This window comes from Oryctolagus cuniculus, chromosome 4, assembly GCF_051225735.1.
Source record: "Oryctolagus cuniculus isolate XC-2025 breed Fujian yellow rabbit chromosome 4, ASM5122573v1, whole genome shotgun sequence".
Lineage (NCBI taxonomy): Eukaryota > Metazoa > Chordata > Mammalia > Lagomorpha > Leporidae > Oryctolagus > Oryctolagus cuniculus.
In genome coordinates, this window is record NC_142870.1 from 169798956 (window position 1) to 169824239 (window position 25284).

Below are 25284 nucleotides of genomic sequence, written 5' to 3' on the forward strand. Positions count from 1 at the left end.
GGACAGTTAGGACACCACCTGGGACAAGGGCACCCCATATCGCAGTGCCTGATTCAAGCATCAGCTCTGTCTCCACTTCAGCTCCCTACGTGCACATCCTGGGAGGCAGCAGGTGAGGGCTCAGGTACATGAGAATCTGCTACCCCAGGGGAGACCTAGATTGAGTTCCTGGCTCTTGGCTTTAGCCTGAACCAGTACCAGCTGTTACGGGCATTTGGGGAGTGGACCGGTAGATCTCTGTTTCTGTACCTTTCAAAAAAAAAAAAAAAAACTTTTTAGAACCACCCAATTATTTACCTTCTCAAAACTGGAGAACATGACCTAGACCTTGTTTCAATTACTAGTTGAATTTCAAAAAGAAATCTAATGTAACTGGACAGCTTTCCTGAATTTGGTACATGGCATATTAATTTCGCTATAGATAACATTTTCCACAACAATGCGGAATCTATTAAAACTAGGTAGAGTCACTATTTTTTTGTCTTAGAAAGTATCACCTTCTCAGCTTACACATTTTGAGGGATGCAAGACCTTGTAAAATGACTAACAAATCTAGTAACTCCAGTGTCACACACACACTGCCACCTCAACTACCTGGAAGATTTCCCCATTACAGCATCCTCCCCAGACACAAAATATTACAACACAGTTAGTACGGATATCTAAATAGTGTGAACCTTTTAACATAAAAAAGTAAAGTCTCTTCAAATTTTCTTTGGTGATTACTGCCAGCTGTTTGAGGAAATAAAGCTTCAAAAAGCTCCAGGTTAGAATGGCAGAGACATCAAATAAATAGATTGCATTTTTACACATTTAGATTGTTTTTAGCAGTAGAGGTAGTGCTGTTAAAAGTAAGCAATGGTGCACTGCCTATGTTGCTTTAGATAGTCTGTTCATAATGGCTCTACCAATTCCTGGCCTGGACTTGGACACCATTGCGATTTCAACACACTGAGTACGGCACCTCCCCAGCTAGATTAATATGGCGACTCCCTGCAGGCTGTAAAAACTGGCAGCCTTAATGGGAGCCCATCAAAGATCAATAGCCACACTAGTGCTTCTGTGGGGCAGCATCTCCTGGGAACCGCAGCGAGTTTTCAGTGTGAGACAATCTCACACAGCATGTCTTAGACTTTACCAGTAAATCTGGATATAACTCTTTACTGAAAACCAAATTTCATAGTCTGAAATGTTGGCCTTCCTTTGCAGGCATTTGAAGAAATAGATGAAATGCTGCAGACTTCTTTTTCTAACGAATTAATCTGCATCTGCTTTTTAAAGGCAAGGTGAGTCCAGCTACCCCTAGAAACACCTTAATGAAACCAAACGCAGCCAGGGTGGCAAGCCACACGCAAGGAAGATGTGAAATCCCAGGCCAGTGGACTGCTGACGTTTTGCATACTTTAGACTTAAGGATTATTAAGAGTTTATCAACAACTTTCCCCTCTTTAGATTAGTTCTGGCCTATACTAGGATTTCCTTTATTATGAATTCCTAAAACCCATTTCTTCATGTTAGTTAATTTATATGAGAAAGGGAAAAGTCACCTGAGTTTCCCAGATCCCCCCACCCCCACCCCGGAAAAGTAGTTTATTAAGAACTACTTGTGAGTCTTGGACTGGGAAATTAGTAGAGAATGAAAATACAAAGCTGGAAGGGTGGGAGTTGGGGGAAGGAGCATCCAGTGATTCCAACAACCTGTGACGTAAATAAATGCAGCTCAGCTACAGAAAATGCAGTATGTGTATTCCCTGTGGCAACAGGATGAGAACATTTTCAGTTTCATTACATAAAGAAACAGTTCCAACATGTTCACTGCACACTTTAATACAGAAATGAGGGTCTTATGAGGTGCCTGTCGGTGACTGTCAGTGATTTTTAGATTCTACCGGTCTAAGAGTGAAAAATCCATTTTGCCCTTTCATAGTGTGAGCACTACAGTGATGAAGAGAGCAATCATGAACACTTCTGGTGATACTTTTAAAATGTGTATTAATGCTGTGTTTTTATTTCCTGCAAATACAAAGGTCATTTACGTTTGCGTAACAGAAGAATCCTTTGTGGACGGTTAGATGAAGAACCATGTCATAAAATACAGACTTGCTATACTGAACCGGTCAAAACTCTTACTCAGTCCTGACTGCATGCTGGTGTGGAACCAGGTCTGAGTGTAGCGGGGCACTACTTTTGAAGCGGTAAGTCAAGTCACAACGCAGGTGCCACGAAGAAACACTAATGCGGTCAAAGATTCTTTTTCTGAAGCCAGTGCTGCCAATAGGCTTTTAAAAGCACAGACAGACACACACTCCCACGCTACACATGCTGGGAAGTGTGACCAAGTATTGCACATGTAAATGTCAAGCTTGCTGCTATCATTTCTCTAAGTGGCCACACAATTTTCTTATCAGGTCTACACGTAAGAAAGCAAACCTTTTTTAATCACACAAGAAGACAACTGTTTGACTAAAGACAGTATTCTCAATTTGCCGCAGCGCTCCTTAAGACGTGTGTGTGAAGGAGAGAAAGGGAGGGGGGAAGGGGGAGGGAGACGGGGAGGGAACATATATCTCTGAATGTCATTTTTCCCTCCAAAACCACCCAATATGGTCAACATCGTTTTTATTGTGTTTTAAAGTGTTAGATTTAGGAAATTTTCCTCAGTGAGGAACAACCAGAAAGCAGGAAGTCTAAACAAAAGCAAATTAAATCAAGACATGGACATCAAACACAATTTGGCTTTACTTTTCAGTGGAAGTTGGTCCTATATCTAACACTGCACAAGGTTTCTTGCACAATGAAAAGAGAAGCAGAAGTCCCTTACACTGCCTCGCTTTGCCAGAGAATCACCGTAGTCTGCTGGCAAAGTCCGCTTGCTGGACTTTTTCTGCTCATGTTCAACTGCATCTTCAATTATAGGCTCAAGCCTCATCTGGACAAACACCAAAGATTGGGATCAATGTCTTTTCATCATACAAAGAAAGATCTAATACCCTGTTTCATGTTTCTGCAGTCCAATTAAACAAACGTCTAACAGGATTCAAAGTTAAAGAAAATGCAAAACCCCAGCAGTGACAAAAGTTGGACATTCCAGGCCCCAACTTAATTTCTTTCCAACTTCAAGGTTTTTAAGGTCTACTTTTGAGACCTGATTGGGATTTCAACATCTTCATTCAAGCTCCCACCCAAGAAGCTAAGCTAGTAAAATCCCAAACTTTAAATAAAACACTCTCCCTGTGAATTTCACAAGGAGTCTCAGCAGTCCACCACCCAGTCTTCCCCAGCCCCTGGTCGAGAGCTCATCCTAGGAGCCAGCACTAAGATGCAAACCTCTGCTTCTCTGGCAAAGCCAGGCCGGCTCTACTTTACCTCTGTGAGGATTGTGGTGTCATAGGATGGCTGGTACTTTTCTTTCTCATGAGCTGTTCTCTTCTCCATCTTCTCCCGGTCAGTTTTTTGTTTCCTGTCTGCACCTTTAGGCTTCAAGACAGAAGACAGTACTTCACCCATCAGGACACGACAGCTCTACCAGTAGAGCAGCCTTAACTGACAGAACACGGTCCATCTCTTACCTTGAACACTTTGATTTGGCAGCTAGCTGAGTGTAGATGGTCCGTGTATTCCCCATTCTCGTTCTGCTTAAAGGTGTCCACCTGGATCCTGAAAGGCACTCCCTTTTCACCTCCGTGCTTCCGTGGAGTGAATTCTGTGCTGATGCAGTGTACCTACAAAACAGGGAAGCTGAAACGGGTTCACAGTCCCTTCCACCAATTCCCTCTCCAATTCTGCTCCCTCTTGGATTGTCCTGTCACCACTAAATTCAACATCCTTTAACGTAAACTCCCAAACACTGGCTACACTCTCTCTCACCAATTTCCCTAAGAGCTTTCAGCACATGCCTTTGCTTTCATGTATCCAACTTTCTGAGAACAAGCTCCTCCCACTGCAAGGCAGGGAGAAGCAGGGCAGTGCTGTCCTGGGAGACATCTGCCTCACCTCCTCACCTGCAGCTTCTGCTGGGCGCCCACCCCTGCCACTGCGCCTGCTCTACAGTCAGCTGTCTTAGTGCTGTTCCCACAAACACCAATTTATGATCCTTTGCCTAGGGAATTCCACGGTCTAGAAAGCCCACTCCTCCTCTTGGGTGTATCACCTAAATTCCTCAGGCATCCTTTCAAAACCCACTCTGGATTCTGGGAGCAATGCTCGTGTCCTACCACTTCCACCTTCTCCCCTACCCCCCCCAGAGACACCAGTCTTAGCCAGACACAGTGAAGAGCAACGCCTGGCCTCTGCTCGTTTTGACCACTACACACTCCCTCTTCAGAGGACCTGCTGCGTGGAAACAAACTCTGCAACATGACTACAGCCCCTTCAGGCCAGGGCTTGTACCTCTCTCTTTTATCATGTGACTAGTTATCCTGCTGGACGAAGAGTCAACTAACAAGAATGTTCCGGTGATCATTAACAAGCAATCTGACAGATCACCAAAATGCAGTAATACTAACGATTCTCCATAGCTCATGCAAACCACAGTACACTTAGGCTGGTCAGCAACTAGCAGTTTTCCTTTTCTACAAAAAGATTACCTACTCACGAATTAGAACATTCTGGGTATTAAGAAATAGTTGATTTTTAAAAAGATTTAATAATGATTTAGTCTGTTCTTTAAAAAATTCATCTCTTAGGAACAGTGCTATTTATGGATGAGCTGCCATGTCTGGGATTTGCTCTCAACATGTCCATGACAGGGATGCCTGCATCCCATATCAGCTTCCTACTCAAGCGCACTAGAGGCAGCAGGTGACGGCTTAAGTACTTAGATCATGGCCACCCATGTGGAAGACTTGGACTGAGTTCCTGGCTCCTGATTCAACCTGTCCCAGCCCAGCAGTTGTGGTGAGATAATTAAATACATAAATAATTAAAATAATTAAAACCATAAGGAAGCTAGAAAGCATTTTTTAAATTCAAACTTTTATTCAGTCATATACTTTTAAATGGAAGATTCTGTTCAAAAGAAACACAGCTCATAAAAATGTATGTTCTGATTGTTGAGTGATAAAATTAACACTCGGCTAATGGTTCATGCAACACAGAATGTCTTTATAAGTTAGTCTATGACAGACTCGGGTTAGACCCAATCTAACTGTGTGTGTTAAAAAGGAGGGGAAAAAATGACAATACCCACCAGTTTACAAATAAGCATGCTTAAAAAAATGGTAGCGTGTTTCAAGAACTCTATCCCACCACGGCTTTGTAAAGACAAGGTTAGTGAGCTTCTCATGAGGAAGTAAAAATCCAAACCTGAATGAAAGCAGATGTGCGTTTTGCAGGGTCCCACAGAAATTCAACCGCATTTAACTGACTTGGATTCGTCCTTGTGTCAATTATTCCCACAGACATTGGAATATCTGTATTTTAAAAAGAAGTTACATAAAAACACATCCACTTTATATAATTAAAGAACTTGCAGCTACTATGTTCTAAGGAAATAACCATACCCACGTTGAGCTTTTGCCTTCACATTTCTCCACGAGCAACTTTATCTTCAACAACAAACCACTTAATGAGCATCCGTTTCTCCTACTGTGGTTCGTGTTTTAGCAAGAGTATGATGGATGCTGCCAACTGAGAGCTACATGGTTCAGAAACCATACAGTTCCTGGGTTCAGGCTGAGCTTTTTAACTAAAAAGTCACACATGAGCCACCAACACCAAAACGGGCTCCACAGACTTAAAGACATGCGGCACCCACACGTTCATAAGCACAGCTGAACACCACCCTCCTCTCCCTGGCCTTTTGACGGCAGCCAGTACCTAGGTCAAGAAGTCTGTCTCCTGGGCGATTCCACTTCCACCCTTCCAGCTGCTGATGCTCTGTGTACTGCAGCCGTCGGTCATGGAACACAACCCTTATGATGCTCTGCAGAGAAAGCGGGAACAAGTCCTCAAACGGCTCCACAGGAAACGCAGCAGCAGTCCACATCTCACCATCAACCTACCGCACACACTCAGCACTGCAAAACCGAACTACTCTGCTCTTAAGTAACTGGATAATGATACAAGTAAGACAACATTAAAGAGCACAAATAAGACGGTTTTGTAGATAGGAACTCTATAATTTAATACTGTAATTCAAAATTAAGACACATTCCTATAAAACTAATGAGCAAAATTTACATTTCTATGAAGAAAATACCAGATGCAGAATAATTTTTTATAAAGATTCTATTTATTTGAAAGGCAGAGTTACAGGGAGAGGAAGGGCGAGGCAGACAGAGAGAGAAAGAGAGAGAAATCAATCTTCCATCACTGGTTCACTACTCCCCAAATGGCTATAATGGCCAGGGCTAGGCCAGGCTAAAATCAGGAACCAGGAGTTCATCCAGGTCTTCCAATCAGGTTCAGAGGCCCAAGCACTTGGGCCATCCTCTGTTGCTTTCCCAGGCCATTAGCAGAGAGCTGGATCGGAAGTGGAGCAGCTGGGACTCAAACTGGTGTCCATATGGGACGCCAGCACTGCAGGCAGTGGCTTAGCCTGCTATACCACAACACCAGTCCCGTAAAATAATTTTTAAGATAAAAAAGTAGTATAAACAGAGACAGGAAACCCCAGGCACAATGGTAAAACTTTGTAGATTTATAGTTAATTGAATGTCTTTAAGGGCAGTTATTCTATCAACCAACTAGGAGAGAGTCAAAGGAGGGAAAGTAATATAAAAACCTGCCTACTCCCTCCCCCAAAATAAAACCTAAATGCAAAGTTAATTCAATCGTTTAACTTACAAAGCACATTATTTGAGGAAAGCAAGGGAGAATAAAATTTTATTCCATGCAGGCTGGCACTGTGGCACAGCAGGTAAAGCTGCCTGCCGCCTGCAGTGCCAGCATCCCCTATGGGTGCCAGTTCGTCCCAGCTGCTCCACTTCCCAGCCAGCTCCCTGCTATGGCCTGGGAAAGCAAGGGAAGATGGCTCAAGTCCTTGGGTTCTTGCACAAGTGCAGGAAACCCGGAAGAAGCTCCTGGCTCCAGATTGGTGTAGCTCTGGCCATTGCGGCCATCTGGAGACTGAACCAGTGGATGGAAGGAAGAGCTCTCTCTCTACCTCTGCCTCTCTGTAACACTGCCTTTCAAATAAATAAATCTTTAAAAAAAATTATTCCAACACAAATTCTTAGAGAAAGCACAACCACATGGAAGACCCAAAAGGAGTTCCTGGCTCCTGGCTTTGGCACGGCCCAGCCCTGGGTTATCGAAGCCATTTGGGGAGTGAACCAGAGGATGGAAGCCCTCTCTCTTCTGTCTTTCCTTCTAACTCTGCTTTTCAAATAAATAAATTACTTTTTAAAAAATGTTGGTGGAAAATGGAATTAAAATTGATTTTGGGGCCCAGCGCTGTGGCATGGTGGGTAAAGCCACTGCCTGTGACACCAGCATCCTATATGGGTACCAGTTTGAGTCCCAGTTGCTCTACTTCTGATCCAGCTCCCTGCTTTTGCATCTGGGAAAGTGGTGGAAGATGGCCCAAGTGCTGGGTCCCTGAACCTATGTGGGAGAAATGGATGACGCTCTTGGCTTCGGCCTGGCTCAGCCCTGCTGTTTTGGCCATTTAGGGAGTGAACCAAAGGATGGAAGATCTCTGTCTCTCCATCTCTGTAATTCTGCCTTTCAAATAAATTAAAAAAAAAAAAAAGATTTTGGGGCTGCCAATTAGCATAGCAGTTAAGACACAGGTTAAGATGCCCCTGTCCCAGATCAGAGTACCAAACGGTGAACTGCCAACTCTAGCTCCAGTCTCCAGCTTCCTACTAAAGTGCACCTTGGGAGGCAGCACTGATGGCTCAAGTGTTAGGGTCCCCGCCACGCACACGGGAGACATGGATTGAGTTTCTAGCTCCTGGCTTCAGCCGGCCAGCTCCAGCTATTGTGGGCATTTGGAGAGTTAACCAGGAGAGGTGAGCCCTGTCTGTCTCCATCTCCCTGTCTCTTAAATAATCTTTTAAAGCTTATTTTGAGGGGGAAAACCTGAAATCCATACACAAGGGGGCTTTCAAAAAGTTTATGGGAAATGAGTATTGTAAAAAACTACATATGGATTTCAAAACTGTGTTGAACCAAACTAAACATGTTTAAATTTTGAAGTTCCTCTGTAAGTAAGTAAGCCACTGAGGTAGAACACATTAGCAAAATGTCACAAAACATTCACTGTGCATTCATGCCTGGATGGCTTCTCTACTGTCAGTAGTCCCTTATTGCATGAGGAACTGTCATTTTTGCCTTAATTTCTTCTTTTAATTTTATATCCAATGTTTGTCCATGTTTTACTTTGGAAGTAAATTCAAGAAGTTGCAGTTCAAGCAGTCATGCAATAATTACATTACAAATGAATCTGGCAGGTATTATAATCAGCTTGCGGAAGTATTTTAAGCATTACATATCACCTGTCCAACTAGTTATTTCTAGATCTTTACCATCGATTTAGGGAGCTCTGCCAGAAAGCGTATCCTTATCAAAAAGAAAAAAAAGAGGCAAAAGGCGGAAAAATGAAACACGACTGGCAGATTGTTGATAACTGTTGACTGACAAATAGGTAGACCTGACTGCAGGAATCCAAGACAGAAACAGATGTGGATTCATCCTATCGTTCTCTGTGCCTTTTCTATTCAAATATTCACATAATAAGAGATTAAAAACCATTCCAACATTTTTAGTTGCCCATCAGCCCCAATTCAATTTTACTGTACAATCTACAACTGGGGCCGGTGCTGTGGCCTAACAAGTAAAACCACCGCCTGCGTGCTGATATCCCATATGGGCGCGGGTTCAAGTCCTGGCTGCTCCACTTCCACTCCAGCTCCCTGCTGATGCACCTGGGAAAGCAGTGGAAGACAGCCCAAGTGCTTGAGGCCCTGAATCCACATGGGAGACCCAGAAGAAGCTGCTGGCTCCTGGCTTTGGGCTGCCCAGCTCCAGCTGTTGCAGCCATTTGGGGAGTGCACTAGCAGGTGCAAGTTCTCTGTCTCTCTGCCTCTGCCTCTCTGTAACTCTTTCAAATAAATAAATACTCTAACAATACATAATTAAATCACTTTTCAGCCCTTTCACAGATACTTAAAAAAAAAAAAGCATCTTACAGTCATCAAATCCAACTTTCACAGTGACAGAAGATAGAAGATAGTCAGATCTTTTTTTTTTCTTTTTTTTTCTTTCTTTTTTTTTTGACAGGCAGAGTGGACAGTGAGAGACAGAGAGAAAGGTCTTCCTTTTGCCACTGGTTCACCCTCCAATGGCCGCCACAGCTGGGCCGGCACACCACGCTGCAGATCTCCTCTTTTAAAAAAATATTATTTAGGGGGCTGGCACTGTGGAGTAGTGGGTAAAGCTGCCAACTGCAGTGCCAGCATCCCATATGGGTGCCGGTTCAAGTCCCGGCTGCTCCACTTCCAATCCAGCTCTCTGCTATGGCCTGGGAAAGCAGTGGAAGATGGCCCAAGTGCTTGGGCACCTGCACCCGCATGGGAGACCTGGAAGAGGATCCTGACTTCCAATTAGCACAGCTTCGGACATTTGTAGCCAACTTGGGAGTGAACCAGCAGATGGATGACCTCTCTCTCTTCTCTCTCTGCTTTTCCTTCTTTCTCTGTTACCTCTGACTTTCAAATAAATAAATAAATAAATCTTTTGAAAAATGTGTTATTTAGCTGAATTGTAACCAGGTGTAGTACAATTGAGGGCAATAAGCCAGCTGGGAGCAGAGGTGCAGAGAATCCCCAACATTTCTGACCCTCCTGGGCAACGCAGCCTGAGAACTGAGTACCTGCCATCACAGTCCGAGAGAACAGCCAGGCCAAGTGGGCTTTGCTCACTGTGAACAATGCTGATGGCCTTGTCAAACAGGTTGGAATGCCAATAAGAGGAGGGGAAAAAAAATCTGACTCACCCTCTATGGGAATGACAACCCCACTGATTGGGCAAAGGTAAGACGGACCCAAAGTGCAGACAGTAACCAGGGAAATGGGCAAATAGCCTTCTCCTGATCCAAGTATGGCAGGAGACCCAGGTGCACACTACAAGCTGGCAACGCAAGCTGCAGTGGGAACAGATCCCTTATCCTTCCCTCACCACAGAGAACTGGGCCCCTCCTGCCTCCAAGGAGTGAAAAGCAGAACCGAAATAGCCCAAAGGCTTGCAGGTGCTGGGCGATGGGCTTTCCCAGACACACAAAATCAGACTGCACTCCCCCAACCAGGCTGCCACAGAAGGCGAGGTGTGTCCAGTGGACGGCCTCAGGACACTGAGGGCCCTGACACAGCTGATCTGCGTGATCAGGAGAACTCAAGACTGCTCGTCTCTTCTTGCCAGCACTTGGCCTCAGGACCTTTAGTTTTCCCCTGGAATGCTGTGGAATTCAAAACAACCCATGTGCGAAGACAGGCAGAAGGCTCCACCCTGAGTGACCCAGAAGAGGACAGGGATGGTTCTGGACACATCCTAAAGGCACAGGTAGGCTGGACGATGGCTACGTCTCCTACACCCAGGATGACTGATTGACCTCACTCACCTATGTCGGAAGGATGCAGACATTTCAAGTTTTAATAAAATTTTAGCAGGTGAAGTAAGAGCATTTCTTAAATTTTTTTTTTTTTTTTTTTTTTTTTTTTAGTGGAGATAAAATAGCAAGGTTTATTAGGGAAGGGACATCTGTAAGGACCTGAGAGTTAGATTTAATATTAACATTTACATTCTCCCAATTACTGTCTTTCACAGAAAGAGTTATAGGGGGACTGTGCAGTATCAGAGTTAAGCCGCCACCTGAGATGCTGACATCCCACATAGGTGACAGCCACTCCACTTCTGACCAGATCCCTGCTGATGAGGCTTAGAAAAGTACTTGGGCTCGGGCCACCCATGTGGAAGACCTAGATGAAGTTCTTGGCTCCAGCCTGGCTCAGCCCCACTCATTGCAGCCATCTGAGGAATGAATCAGTAGATGGAAGTTCTCTCTATGTCACCCTGCCTTTCAAATAAATAAAACATCTTAAAAAAACAAACAAACAAACAAACAAACAAACAGTCAGCCGGTGCTGCGGCTCACTAGGCTAATCCTCCACCTGCGGCGCTGGCACACCGGGTTCTAGTTGTGGTCGGGGTGCCGGATTCTGTCCCGGTTGCCCCTCTTCCAGGCCAGCTCTCTGCTGTGGCCAGGGAGTACAGTGGAGGATGGCCCAAGTACTTGGGCCCTGCACCCCATGGGAGACCAGGAGAAACACCTGGCTCCTGCCTTTGGATCAGCGCAGCGTGCCAGCCTTGGCGGCCATTGGAGGGTGAACCAACGGCAAAGGAAGACCTTTCTCTCTGTCTCTCTCTGTCCACTCTGTCAAAAAATAAATAAATAAATAAATAAAAATAAAAAGTCTAAAGCTTTTGCTGTGGAAATGAGTTTTTACCCCCATGACTGCAACTAACTTTCCTACTGCTCCATGGATTCCAAGGGTCTTTCGTACTCATTTCACCTGACAACTGCTATAATTCTCATTTTACAGATGGGCCAACAAAACATAGCTTAAAAAGTCAAAAGTTTTAATGTCGTCATTACTTCTTGAAAAAATTTTTAAATAAAAACTTTTAAAGGGCCGGCGCCGTGGCTCAATAGGCTAATCCTCCACCTTGCGGCGCCGGCACACCGGGTTCTAGTCCCGGTCGGGGCGCCGGATTCTGTCCCGGTTGCCCCTCTTCCAGGCCAGCTCTCTGCTATGGCCAGGAAGTGCAGTGGAGGATGGCCCAGGTGCTTGGGCCCTGCACCCCATGGGAGACCAGGAAAAAGCACCTGGATCCTGGCTCCTGCCATCGGATCAGCGCGGTGCACCGGCTGCAGCGGCGGCCATTGGAGGGTGAACCAATGGCAAAGGAAGACCTTTCTCTCTCTGTCTCTCTCTCTCACTGTCCACTCTGCCTGTCAAAAAAAAAAAAAAAAAAAAAAAAAAAAAAAAAAAAAAACACAACTTTTAAAGCAAAAGCACTACTATACTCAAGCACTGCAATACCCACTGGGAGTTAACGTGGATTATCCTGGGGCTGGCACTGAGGCATGTTGGGTAAAGCCCGTGATGCTGGCATCCCACACGGGCACTGGGTCGAGTCCCAGCTGCTCCATTTCCAATCCAGCTCCCTGCCAGTGTACCTGGGAGAGCAGTGGAAGGTGGCCCAAGTGCTTTGGCCCCTGCCACCACATGGGAGACCTGGAAGGAGTTCCTGACTCCTGGTTTCAGCCTGGCCCAGTCCTGGCCATTGTAGCCACGTGAGGAGTGAATCAGTGGATGAAGATCTCTCTCTCTGTAACTCTTGATTTCAAATAATTAAATAAATCTTTTAAAAAATTAAATTAAATGGATTATCCTTACCTTTACCAATTTTCCACTAATCTCAGGCATATCGCCCATTTTCCGGTTATCCAGCATCCGGATTTCGTAAGACTGACCTATTTGAAGAAAGTGAGTATCAGAAACAATGTATATAAAGAACATCACTCTAAGTAACCTAACACATATAATACAGCAATTAATCTGCTAAAAGCAAATTCAATTGCTCTTTGCCCTTCTTACACTATTACAGAAGACTCCACAGTGTATCCTAATTAATTTTCATCTACTATTCTTACACTAATATTTTTATTATGTATGCATCTTTATCTGACACTAATTTTTATAGCAGCTTTTTTGGAATATAATTTACATAGCATAAAATGCACCCTTCTAGAGTATATGATTCACTGTTTTTTGTATATTCAAAATTGTGCAACCACCACCACTATCAATTTTAGCACATTTTCATCATCTTACAAAGAAACACAAACCCATCAGCAGCCAGTTCTTACTCTCCCATCTCAACCTCCAACTCCTTGCAACCACTCATCCACTTTGAAGACCTGTCTGTCCCAGACACTGCACAAGAATCATATGAGATGTGTCCTGTGTTCACTGGTTTTTTACTCAGCATGGAGCAGGACTTCAATCTTTATTTTATTGTCATATTTTTCCATTGCATGAACATACCTAATTTTGCTTTATCTACTACCAGCTGTCAGACATGAGCTGACGGACACTTCTTTCCACTTTTGGCTACAATGAATAAACAATACTATAACCATTTGTGCACGGGTTTATGTATAGAAAAGTCCAATTTTTTAAAGAAGATTTTATTATTTGAGTGACAGGGGATAGAGACAAAGATCTTCAATCTGCTGGTTCACTCCCAAATGGCGGCAACAGCTGTTGCCCCAGGCGAGAGCCAGAAGTCAGGAACTACATCCCGGTTTCCCACATGGGTGGGAGGGGCCCAAGTACTTCATTTAACAGGGAGCTGAACTGAAAGCAAAGCAGCTAGAAATCAGCTTCTGGATACGGGACGCTGCAGTCGCCTAGCAGCAGCTTTAACCCAGTGTGTACAATGCTGGCCCTTAGGCTCATTTTAAATCCTGGATTCCTCTGCCCTGTGTTTGATGAACTTAAGCCACACTTTCCTACTGCTTAGAGTGTCCCAAAATATCGCAAATGCAATTCATATGCCAATCTAGATAATAAGAAAAACAAGCTGCTGTAAAAAACTAATCATACTATAAATCCATGGAAATGATTTCTATAACTATTAAGTAATAAAAGATAGTAAAACTTGGCATAAAGAAAAAAATCGGTGAAGAGAATTTTATTAGTACCACATGAAGTTGAGACTCTTTATAAATATAACTTCCAATGTTTTGTCCACTCTCTCACGGGGCTTACTGAAAAACATACAGAAAGGGTAACTGATGAAGGAGTCAAGACTCAAGAAAGGAGTACTGAAATACAGCTAAATATAGAGCACAAAAACTTTAATAGCCCTCGTCTATACTCCTGCAGAACACCCTTCTTCCTACTTTTCTCGTGAACTCTCTCATTAGTGGAGGATTGAGCCTGTGGTCATAAAGCAAGTTAAAAATGTTCCCATGGGGCCACCGCCTGCAATGCCAGCATCCCCTGTGGGTGCCGGCCTGTGTCCCAGTTGCTCGGCTTCCAATCCAGCTCCCTGCTAATGGCCTGAGGAAAGCAGCAGCAGACGGCCCCTACCACCCACATGGGAGACCCAGACGAAGCTCCTGGATTCGGCCTGGCCAAGTCCCAGCCATTGTGGCTATCTGAGAAGTGAAACAGCTGATGGAAGACGGCTCATCTCTCCCTCTCTCGCTGTTAACTCTTTCAAATCAAAAAATCTTTAAAAATTTTTTTTCACAAAAATTAAAAGAAAAATGGAGGAAGGACAGAAGGAGGGGGATATATTCCTAGAATTCTATCTATGAACTACATGGAATGTGTTCTCTTTATACTAATCTTTTTAATAAGATTTATTTATTTTATTTGAAAGGCAGAGTTAGATGCAGAGGGGGAAAGGAAGAGTGGGAGAGAGGGAGAGGGGGAGAGGGGGAGAGGGGGAGAGGGGGAGAGGGAGAGGGGGAGAGGGGGAGAGGGGGAGAGGGGGAGAGGGGGAGTGGAAGAGTAGGAGAGTGGGAGAGAGGGAGAGGGAGGGGAAAGGAAGAGGAGAGAGGGGGTGAGGGAAAGAGAGGGGAGAGTGAGGGGTGAGGGAGGGAGAGAGCAAGAGGGGGGAGTGGGAGAGCGAGGGGTGAGGGAGGGGGAGAGGGAGTGGGAGAGGAAGGAGTGAGGGAGGAAGAGAGGGAGGGAGAGAGGGAGGGGGAGAGGAAGAGGGGAGGAGGAGGGAGTGAGGGAGGGGGAGAGGGAAGAAGGAGGGGGAGGGGGAGAGGGAGGAGGGAGAGAGAGGGAGAGAGGGAGGAGGGAGAGAGGGAGAGAGGGAGAGAGGGAGAGAGGCGGGAGGAGGGAGGGAGAGAAAGGGAAGTGGAGCAACTAGGAGGGAGGGGGAGAGGGAGAGGAAGAGAGGGAGGTGGGTCAGTCGGTTGGTCCCCCACCTGCTGGTTCACTTGCCAGTTGGCCACAATGGGCAGAGCTGGGCTGATCTGAAGCCAGGAGCCAGGAGCTTCTTCTGGGTCTCCCAGGTGAGCTCAGGGGCCCAACGACTTGGCCATCCTCCACTGCTTCCACTGCTTTCCCAGGCCATGGCAGGGAGCTGGACTGGAAGTGGAGCAGCCAGCCGGCACTGCGGCTCACTAGGCTAATCCTCCGCCTGCGGCGCCAGCACCCTGGGTTCTAGTCCCAGTTGGGGCGCCGGATTCTGTCCCAGTGGCTCCTCTTCCAGTCCAGCTCTCTGCTGTGGCCAGGGAGTGCAGTGGAGGATGGCCCAAGTGCTTGGGCCCTGCACCCGCATGGGAGACCAGGAGAAGCACCTGGCTCCTGGCTTTGGAGCACAGCCCACCGGCCACAACACGCCAGCCGTAGCGGCCACTTTGGGGGTGAACCAATGGAAAAAGGAAGATCTTTCTGTCTCTCACTGTCTAACTCTGCCTGTCAAAAAATAAATTAAAAATTTTTTTTAAGAAACAACATGCTAGGGGCTGGCGCCGTGGCTCACTTGGTTAATCCTCCACCTGTGGCACCGGCATCCCATATGGGCGCTGGGTTCTAGTCCTGGCTGCTCCTCTTCCAGTCCAGCTCTCTGCTGTAGCCCGGGAGAGCAGTGGAGGATGGCCCAAGTGCTCTGGCCCCTGCACCCACATGGGAGCCCAAGAAGAAGCACCCGGCTCCTGGCTTCGGATTGGCGCAGCACCAGCCATGGCGGCCATTTGAGGGGTGAACCAACGGAAAGAAGACCTTTCTCTCTGTCTCTCTGTCTATAACTCTGCCTGTCAAAAAAAAAAAAAAAAGGCCGGCGCCGCGGCTCACTAGGCTAATCCTCCGCCTAGCGGCGCCGGCACACCGGGTTCTAGTCCCGGTCGGGGCGCCGGATTCTGTCCCGGTTGCCCCTCTTCCAGGCCAGCTCTCTGCTGTGGCCAGGGAGTGCAGTGGAGGATGGCCCAGGTGCTTGGGCCCTGCACCCCATGGGAGACCAGGAAAAGCACCTGGCTCCTGGCTCCTGCCATCGGATCAGCGCGGTGCGCCGGCTGCAGCGCGCCGGCCGCGGCGGCCATTGGAGGGTGAACCAACGGCAAAGGAAGACCTTTCTCTCTGTCTCTCTCTCTCACTGTCCACTCTGCCTGTCAAAAAAAAAAAAAAGAAAGAAGAAACAATACTCTTAAGAGAGCAACATAGCTAGGAAAACTTGATCCAGCTTCTACTTGACAAAAGTAAGCCTCCACAGAATTTTCTTCCTTTTCTCTACAGTGTTAATCAGTGGAAAATCCTGTTCATCACTAGCTGTCTAAGAGCACAGGTGAGCAACGAGTCTAAGAGGAGGTTATGTAACAGTGCAGCAGCCACAAAGAATGTCAGTCAGCCCCCAACTCTGCACCAATCTCCTCCCAGCAAACCTTCCAAAAAAAGGTGGTGGTGAGGGAAACCCCACACATCTCCCTGAATATTCAAGGCAATAACAAACCAGTGTGTCTTCAGACTATCCGAAGCACCATGTGAACAGTAGGCATGCACAGTCCCAGACCCTGTCCCAAACCTACTGAACACTCTGGAGCACAGGAATCACATTTTGGCAAGCCCTGCGAGTGATTCCCATGCAGGCTACGGTTGGAGAACCACTGTTCAATGGAAGAACACTACAAATATCCAGGTGGTGAAAATTCTTTCCAACACAAAGCATTCAGGACTGTATCCTGGAACAACCAAAAAAGCTCTCAGTAAAACCATCTTTTCCCAGCAGCTGAACTCTGCTGTAGGATACACTATGATAAACATTCCCCCAAAGTGCCATACCAGAGAGGAAGATGTCCTGAATTAGAAAAGCCAACTTTGCATCATTGCATCACTTTGTATACAGTTCATTTAGTACCATGTTACACCCATGTACAAGTCACGGCACACTGTTACAGGTGACCAGATGTACCACGTTATACCCGTGTATGAGTCGCGGCACACTGTTATAGGTGACCAGATGTACCACGTTACACCTGTGTACGAGTCATGGCACACTGTTACAGGTGACAGATGTACCATGTTACACCCGTGTACGAGTCGCGGCAAACTGTTACAGGTGACCAGATGTACCACGTTACACCCGTGTACAAGTCATGGCACACTGTTACAGGTGACAGATGTACCATGTTACACCCGTGTACGAGTCGCGGCACACTGTTACAGGTGACCAGATGTACCACGTTACACCTGTGTACGAGTCACGGCACACTGTTACAGGTGACAGATGTACCATGTTACACCCGTGTACGAGTCACAGCACACTGTTACAGGTGACAGATGTACCACGTTACACCCGTGTACAAGTCATGGCACACTGTTACAGGTGACAGATGTACCATGTTACACCCGTGTACAAGTCGCGGCACACTGTTACAGGTGACCAGATGTACCACGTTACACCTGTGTACGAGTCACGGCACACTGTTACAGGTGACAGATGTACCATGTTACACCCGTGTACGAGTCACAGCACACTGTTACAGGTGACAGATGTACGTTACACCCATGTACGAGTCACAGCACACTGTTACAGGTGACCAGATGTACCATGTTACACCCGTGTACGAGTCACGGCACACTGTTACAGGTGACCAGATGTACCATGTTACACCCGTGTACGAGTCACGGCACACTGTTACAGGTGACCAGATGTACCATGTTACACCCGTGTACGAGTCACGGCACACTGTTACAGGTGACCAGATGTACCATGTTACACCCGTGTACGAGTCACGGCACACTGTTACAGGTGACCAGATGTACCACGTTACACCCATGTATGAGTCACGGCACACTGTTACAGGTAATCAGCTTTTTCAAAAGGCCTTTCTAGTTCAGACTCTTTAACTGTGTGGGTTAAAATTAAAGACCAGGGGCCAGGGCCATGGCGTAGCAGGTAAAGTGAGCACCTGCAACGCCAACATCCCATATATATGGGCGCCAGTTTGAATCCTGGCTGCTCTACTTCCTTTCTAGCTAATACTGATACTCCTGGGAAAGCAGCAGAGGATGGCCCAAGTTTTTGAGCCCCTGCACACACGTGGGAGGCCTCAAAAGTTCCCGTATCTTGGCTTTGGCCTGGCCCAGCCCTGGCCGTTGTGCCATTTGTGGGGTGAACCAGCAGATGGAAGATCTGCCTCCTTCTCTCTGTAATTCTGACTTTCAAATAATCTTTAAAAAAAATAAGGAGCAGGCATTGTGGTGTAGTGGGTTAGGTTGCCAGTTATGATGCCTGCATCCCATACTACAGTGCTGGTTGGAGTCCTGGCTACTTGGTGCTTTGATTCCAGCTTCTGCTAATGCACTGAGAGATAGCAGATGACAGCCTGAGTACCTGTCTGTCCTCATGCGGGAGACCTAGATGAATTCCTGGCTCCTGGGTTCAGCCTGACCTACCCTCAGCTGTTACGGACATTTGGGGAGTGAAACAGTGGATGGAAGCACTCTCTCTCTGTGTCACTCTGCCTTTCATACAAATAAATAAACTTTTTAAAGATTTATTTATTTATTTGAAAGGCAGAGTTACAGAGAGGCGTGCGGGGGGTGGGCGAGGAGGGGTCTTACATCCACTGGTCCACTCCCCAATGGCCACAATAGATGGAGCTGGATTGATCCAAAGCCAGGAGCCCAGAGCTTCTTTGGGTCTCCCATGTGTGTGCAGGGGTCCAAGCACTTGGGCAATCTTCCACTGCTTTCCCAGACCATAGCGGAGACCTGGATTGGAAGAGGAGCAGCCAGGACTCAAAACCAGCACCCATTTGGGATGCTGACACTGCAGGCAGTGGCTTTAGCTGCTATACTACAGTGCCAGCCTCCAAATAAATAATGTTTAAAAAACAAAACAAGGACACTGTCACAGATGCTAAGGATAGAATTACCTGAAGCAAAATCTCGTGGATAGGATGGGCATTGTGGTGCAGTGGTTGTCACCACCTGGGACGGCCACATCCCATATCAGAGTGCCGGTTTCAGTCTCAGCTGCTCCACTTCTGATCTAGCTCTCTGTCAATGCTCCTGGGAAGGCAGTGTAGGGGGTTACTGCATACTTGGGCCACCCATTTGAGAGGCCTATGAGGGGGTTCCTGGCCTCTGGCTTTGGCCTGGCCCAGCACCAACTGCTGAAGGTATTTGGGGGGTGAACCAGTAGATGGAAGATATCTCTGCCACTCTGGCTTTCAAATAAATAATTAAAAAAAAAACAGCCATAAAAAAAAGAAGTTCTATCATTTGCAGCCAAATGGCTGGAACTGGGTGGAGGACATCATGTTAAGTGAAAAAAGCCAGACACAGAAGCCAAATACCACATATTCTCCCTTATATGTGGGAGCTAGAATTGTAAAAAAAAAAAATAGAAGCAGCAGCAGCCTATGTGTATCAGTTTTGCAAATTTTTTAAAAAAGACATTTATTTCATGTGAAAGGCAGAATGACAGAGAGGCAGAGAGGGATCTTCTGTCCACTGCTTTACTCCCCAAATAGCTGCAACAGCCAGATCAGAGCCAGACAAAAGCCAGGAGACTGACACTTCATCTGGGTCTCCCATGTGGGTGCAGGGGCCCAGGCACTAAGGCCTTCTTCCACTGCTTTCCCAGGCGCATTAGCATGGAGTTGGATCAGAAGCAGAGCAGCTGGAAACTGAACCAGTGCCCACACAGGATGCCCAGGGAAGCTCCTGGCTCCTGGCTTTGGATCGGCCCAGCTCTGGTCATTGCAGCCATTTGGGGAGTAAACCAACAGAAGACTCTCTCTCTGCCTCTCTGTAACTCTGCCTTTCAAATAATAAATAAATCTTAAAAAAAAAAAAAAAAAAAAAAAAAAAAGAACTCAGCATGTTCTCAGTACATGTATCTAACAAAGTTAATTCCTGCACAAGTACTTTTGTGTACAGAGGTGAAGTCACTTTGGCACGTGTGCGAGCTGTAAAGCACACCTCAACACAGCCCCTTACCCTTTGCCAAGGTAAACTCCACTCCAGCGCCTCTCCCTTCCATTCTGCTCTCACTTTCACATCACCAAAGTGTGACACGCTAACATGTGGTATTGACAAGACATGGGCAGATAAAACCACATATTTAGTCACATACTCTTGGTGCAGCTTACCTCATTTTCAGTACAACCCTGCTTCAAGTCTAAGACCCAGGTTCCTTGCTAGCTGAACCTCCAAGACATTCTCAAGTTCCATTTTGAAGCTACAGTCCCTAAAAATAACTGACACCCTTTCTTACTTGCTCCTCCTTTGGCTGATGTCCCATAAACCCTGCTCCACAGACTCTAAAGCAAATCAACTTCCACAAACCATTTCTGTGTTGGCGCATAATGCAATTCCTACAGGTTTCATTAGGCAAAACTGTAAAATTTAAGAAAAAGAACCTATCATGCCAAAGCATTTATGTTGGGTTTCTGTAGGTTCTTACGAGACAGCCATACTGACCTTGGTTCAGGTACGTGAGTGTCTCATCGTGCAGCTTCACTGCTGGCGAGGTCGCAGCACACATCACATACTGAAAGGGTGGGTGCTTGGTTTCACCATCCAGCGGAAGGCTAGAATCTTCCTGCTTGAAAATGGGCAGTGCCAACACATCGCTGTAAAGCAGAAAGTCAGCAGTGGCTTACTCTGGAAGTCTAGTGCATGTGACGATGTAGGGCAGCTTCCTAGACATTGAACATCAGAAATAATGCACAGAATACAAGCTACTAATGCTAACCTGGTTGGCTTGAAAGACAGTATCAACCCACGTCTCAGCTAGGGGACTGGCTGGCAGCTATGATAATAAAGTCCACACCACTGATAAAGAACAGATCTAGTAAGATGCTTTTTAAAAATTACAAAAAACACACACAGAAATCCTTTAAGAATTTTAAACTCCAAATTATTTCTATTGAGAAAAAAAAGAGCAAATCAGGAACGTGTGGCTACCTGCTTGGAAAGGTGCAAACTATTACTGCTGCCAAAGGTAGGTAACACTGGCACCACAGAATTGCCAAGAAGCATCTGATTAAAACGGTGCATTACAGAAAGTCCCTGCTGGGTGTGGCAGGTGCTGAGAACACAGAGCTTCCTGCCTGTCTAAAGCAAGGCGTCTTCTGGAAAGCAAGCACACCACAGTGTGGGCACGGACCGGAGGGGGATGCAGGGGTTTTCTAAGCACTGCCTACATTCTTGGTTGAACACACACGGGTATGTCTGGTTTTTTACTGCTGCTGTTGTTTAATTTACATATCATAGGAGCCATCTTTTCAAGGTATATAATTCAGTGATTTTTAATATATTCACAGTTTTGCCATTACACCACTATTTAATTTAAAAATATTTTCCCTGAAAAAGAAATCCCAGTATGAGTATTTGGACAAGCAAATAAGATTCTGACTGTATGGGGCCAACACTGTGGCGTAGCAGGTGACGCTGCCGCCTGCAATACCAGCATCCCATATGGGCATTCGAGTCCTGGCTGCCCCAATTCTGATCCCGCTCCCTGCTGATGCACCTGGGAAAGCAGTAGAGGATGATCCAAGTCCTTGGGTCCCTGCATCTGGCTCCTAGCTTTGGATCGGCCCAGCTCTGGCCATTGTGGCCAGAAGACAGAAGAACTCTCTCTGTAACTCTTTCAAAATAAATCAATAAATCTAAAAAAAAAAAAAAAAAAATTCTTGCCCTAGGGAGTTCCTGGGTTTAAAGGCCAGCCTCTGGCTCCTAACTTCAGCTTCCTGCCAAGGTCACACACTGGGAGGCAGCAGTGACAGCTCAACTTAATTGGGTTCCTGCCAGCCACTGGAGGAGACCTGGGCTGAGTTCCCAGAGCCTGGCTTTGACCCTAGCTGGCCCTGGCCAATCCTTTGGACCACTGGAGGCATTTGGGGCATGGACCAGCAGATGGGCTCTCTCTCTGGTGGGGGTAGGGGGTAGCCTGGAGGGGCTATCATCTATAACGTTTTTATAAACACTTTCATATGCTTTTGTGTAGACATAATTTAAATTCTCTTAAGAATATGCCTATGAGTGCAGTCACTATGTCATACCATAATTCTGTTTAACAGTTTTTAGGAATTTCCAAACTGCTTTCTAAAATAACTACTATTTTGCATTCCTACCACTAATGTATTAAAGGTGACTGTTTCTGAGGTAATCCCGAGTTATATATTTATATCATAACTTTTCTATGTTCACTATTCACAAAGCAAAATCACGAGAGCAATAACACACACCCAAATGAATGAGTGCTCCATCAACAATCAATAGCAGCAACTTGTCTGAATGCTTATTCTCCCTTTTGCTTCAATAAGCTCTTCTGTTTTTATGACCAGCAGCTACTTCAGTTAAATTCAATTCAACAACAAAATGTGGGAATGGAATGGGAAGAAGACTGGGAAAATATTTTCCTACCTGTATTCCCTACTCTTCACATAGATTTCTTAAAAACAAAAAAGAAATAAAGATTTATTTATTTGAAAGGCAGAGTTCCAGAGACAGAAAGATCTTCATCCACTGGTTCCCTAAATAGCTACAATGGCTGGGGTTGGGCCTGGTGGAAGCCAGGAGCTTCTTTCAGGTCTCCCAAGTGGGTGTAGGGACCCAAGTACTTGAGCCATCTTCCACCGCTTTCTCAGGCACATTAGCAGGAAGCTGAACTGGAAGTGGAGCAGCTGGGACTTGAACCGACACCCATATAGGATGCTGGTGTCACAGGCAGTGGCTTAACCCGCCATGCCTCAACACCAGCCTCCCTCTCATAGATTGCTATTAAAGCACTGTACTGATTTTTCAGACTCTGAATTATACACAAATCTCCCTCTTCTGTAAGTAGACCAGGACCACACAGTCAGCAGTGGTCCCCAACCCTCTCACAGAGCTTTCCTCAACATCATGGCCTGGAGTCTGCCCCACATAAGATCCCGCTATACAGAGGCAGGTACAAAACTTATGAGAGGATTTCAAATGGTACTCTGAGAATCAAGGCAGCTCTCTTTATAAAAAACCATCTACAACAGTTACAAAGGACTCCAGAGCAGATGAAGGTTTTTGTATGCTCTTGTCACATAAAGACCCTGGGTAAGAGGCTGGTGCTATGGCGTGACGGGTAAAGCCGCTGCCTGCAGTGCCGGCATCCCATATAAGCGCCGGTTCAAGGCCCAGCTGCTCTATTTCCAATCCAGCTCTCTGTTATGGCCTAGGAAAGCAGAAGATGGCCCAAGTCCTTGGGCCCCTGTACCTGCATGGGAGACTCAGAAGAAGCTTCTGGCTCTTGGCTTCAGACTGGCCCAGTCCTGCTGCTGCAGCCATTTGGGGAGTGAACCAGCGGATGGAAGACCTCTCTCTCTCTGACTCTTCCTCTCTGTAACTCTGCCTTTCAAATAAATAAATAAATCTTTAAAAAATAAAAGACCCTGGGTAAGAAAGGAGATGAGAGTTACTACTCTCATTATACTGAAAAATGATATGAAGAATAACTTCCAGATTTTAATGATAACTCCTTGGCTTGATCATTAACACAGGACATTAAAAGACTGCGTAAGAATGGCTATTTATAGGGGCCAGCATTATGGCATAGGTAAAGTTGTGGACTGTGATACCAGCACCCCACGTGGGTGCCAGGTTTAAGTCCAAGCTGTTCCACCTCTAATCCAGCTCCCTGCTCATAGCCTGGGAAAAGGAGCACAAAATGGCTCACGTGTTTGGGTCCTGCCAGCCATGTGAGTGACTCAAGCCCGTGAGTGGTCATGTGAGTGGCCCGGCCCTGGGCTGCAGCCACCTGGGGAGTGAACCAGTGGACGGATGATCTCTCTGTCCTCCATTTCTCTAACTCTGCCTTTCAATAAATTAAAAAAAGAAAAGGAAAAAAACCACTTTAAACAACAGCTATTTGTAAATAAAATCCTATATGGAAACTAAAGTTTTATGTTTCAGACATGTGTGTTCACCTGGTTATAGCCTCAATGAGGGACTCTTCAACAAACTCAACATTTGAACACAAAAAGATAATCTGCTATTGGAAATTCCAATTAATTTCTTTCTTTCTTAGAAAACACATCCCAACCAACAGAGCCACCAGTGATCCTTTCAAAACAGAAAAAAAAGCCAGGTCATTTCAAACTTCTGAAGCCTCTACTGGCTCACTTTCAGCCTTAGAGACTCCTACAGGGCCCTGCCCAGTCTGCTGTGCACCCCTCTCTTCCTACTCGGCCTTCTGCCCGAGCCCAGCCACGCCAGCCTCCACGCCTTTGTCAGAGCCTCTGCACTGCTCTTCTAGCAGCCGTCCCGACAGCTCCTTCCTTTCAGCATCCCGGTCAGGAAGGGTCCTCCCACCCACACTCCCAATCTCCCTTACACCGCTCTTGGCACTCTCCAACAACGTGCGTGTCTTGGGTTTGGATCCCCCATTAAGCACATAACTATTCCAAATGTCAGTTTCACCTAGCACAACACAGCTGAAATATTTGCTCAACAAAATAACTGCAGTATTAATAACCAATCAATTCTTACTGAAAGGGCACACCAGCTCTCCAGACAATTTAAAACTGTAATTTCTACTATACTAAACCATAGGATGGTTCTAATATTTGATGATTTTTGTAATCCCATAAATGGAAACAGACTTCTGAGTATTAAAGGTAAATTTTTAAATTACACTAAATAAACAGAATGTTTCTGAATTAAAAATAAACAGTAGAACTAGCTACCAAAGTTTTTGATGCTTTAAGGCATCAAACTCATAGCCTCGTAATAACAAATGGGCTGGGCCAGGCGGAAGCCAGTATCTTCATCCCAGTAGGTGCACGGGCCCAGGCACCTGAGCCATGCTCAGCTGCTTTCCCAGGCACTTAGCAGGAAGCTGGATCAGAAGTGGAGCCGCCAGGACATGAAGCAGTGCCCAGACGGGAGGTCAGCACGGTAGATGGCATTACCCACTAAACCACCGTGCTGCCCCAGAATGATAACACATTTTAGCAGAACTTAACACCAAAAACTAGTCTGCCTCCTAAGACTTGAAATGTACACGAAACTTGATCGATGAATATATAAGGAACTAGAAGGACACCTAAAACCCAGCAACCTGGGGTGCTGTGGCGTAGGGAGTTGGGCCTCCGCCAGAGGTGCTGTTACCCCAGATGAGCACCAGTTCATGCCCCAGCTGCTCCTCTTCCCATCCAGCTCTCTGCTGTGGCCTGGGAAAGCAGTGGAAGATGGCCCAAGTGCTTGGGCCCCTGCACCCACATTGGAGACCTGGAAGAAGTTCTTGGCTTCAGATTGGCGCAGCTTCCGC

The 25284-nt window shown here is 46.1% G+C and overlaps 1 protein-coding gene across 5 annotated transcripts in view; it reads right to left on the minus strand.

The window, feature by feature from the left end:
• The window catches only part of UBP1 (upstream binding protein 1), a 49742-nt gene that overhangs the window by 14363 nt on the left and 10095 nt on the right, over window positions 1-25284 (minus strand). For 2 of the 5 annotated variants that reach the window (XR_007908714.3, XM_008266113.5), the window contains exons 2-8: window positions 20457-20608; window positions 12402-12478; window positions 5818-5923; window positions 5305-5411; window positions 3570-3722; window positions 3367-3477; window positions 2822-2929 (exon numbers count right to left, since the gene is read on the minus strand). Coding sequence is in view for 3 of the 5 variants with exons in the window: in XM_008266113.5 (XP_008264335.2) it covers window positions 2822-2929; window positions 3367-3477; window positions 3570-3722; window positions 5305-5411; window positions 5818-5923; window positions 12402-12478; window positions 20457-20608 (814 nt within the window). In the remaining 2 variants the exon portion in view is untranslated. The remainder of the gene's footprint in view (window positions 1-2821; window positions 2930-3366; window positions 3478-3569; window positions 3723-5304; window positions 5412-5817; window positions 5924-12401; window positions 12479-20456; window positions 20609-25284) is intronic. The other 3 variants (XR_011388240.2, XM_051818544.3, XM_051818545.3) reach the window with 2 other exon arrangements.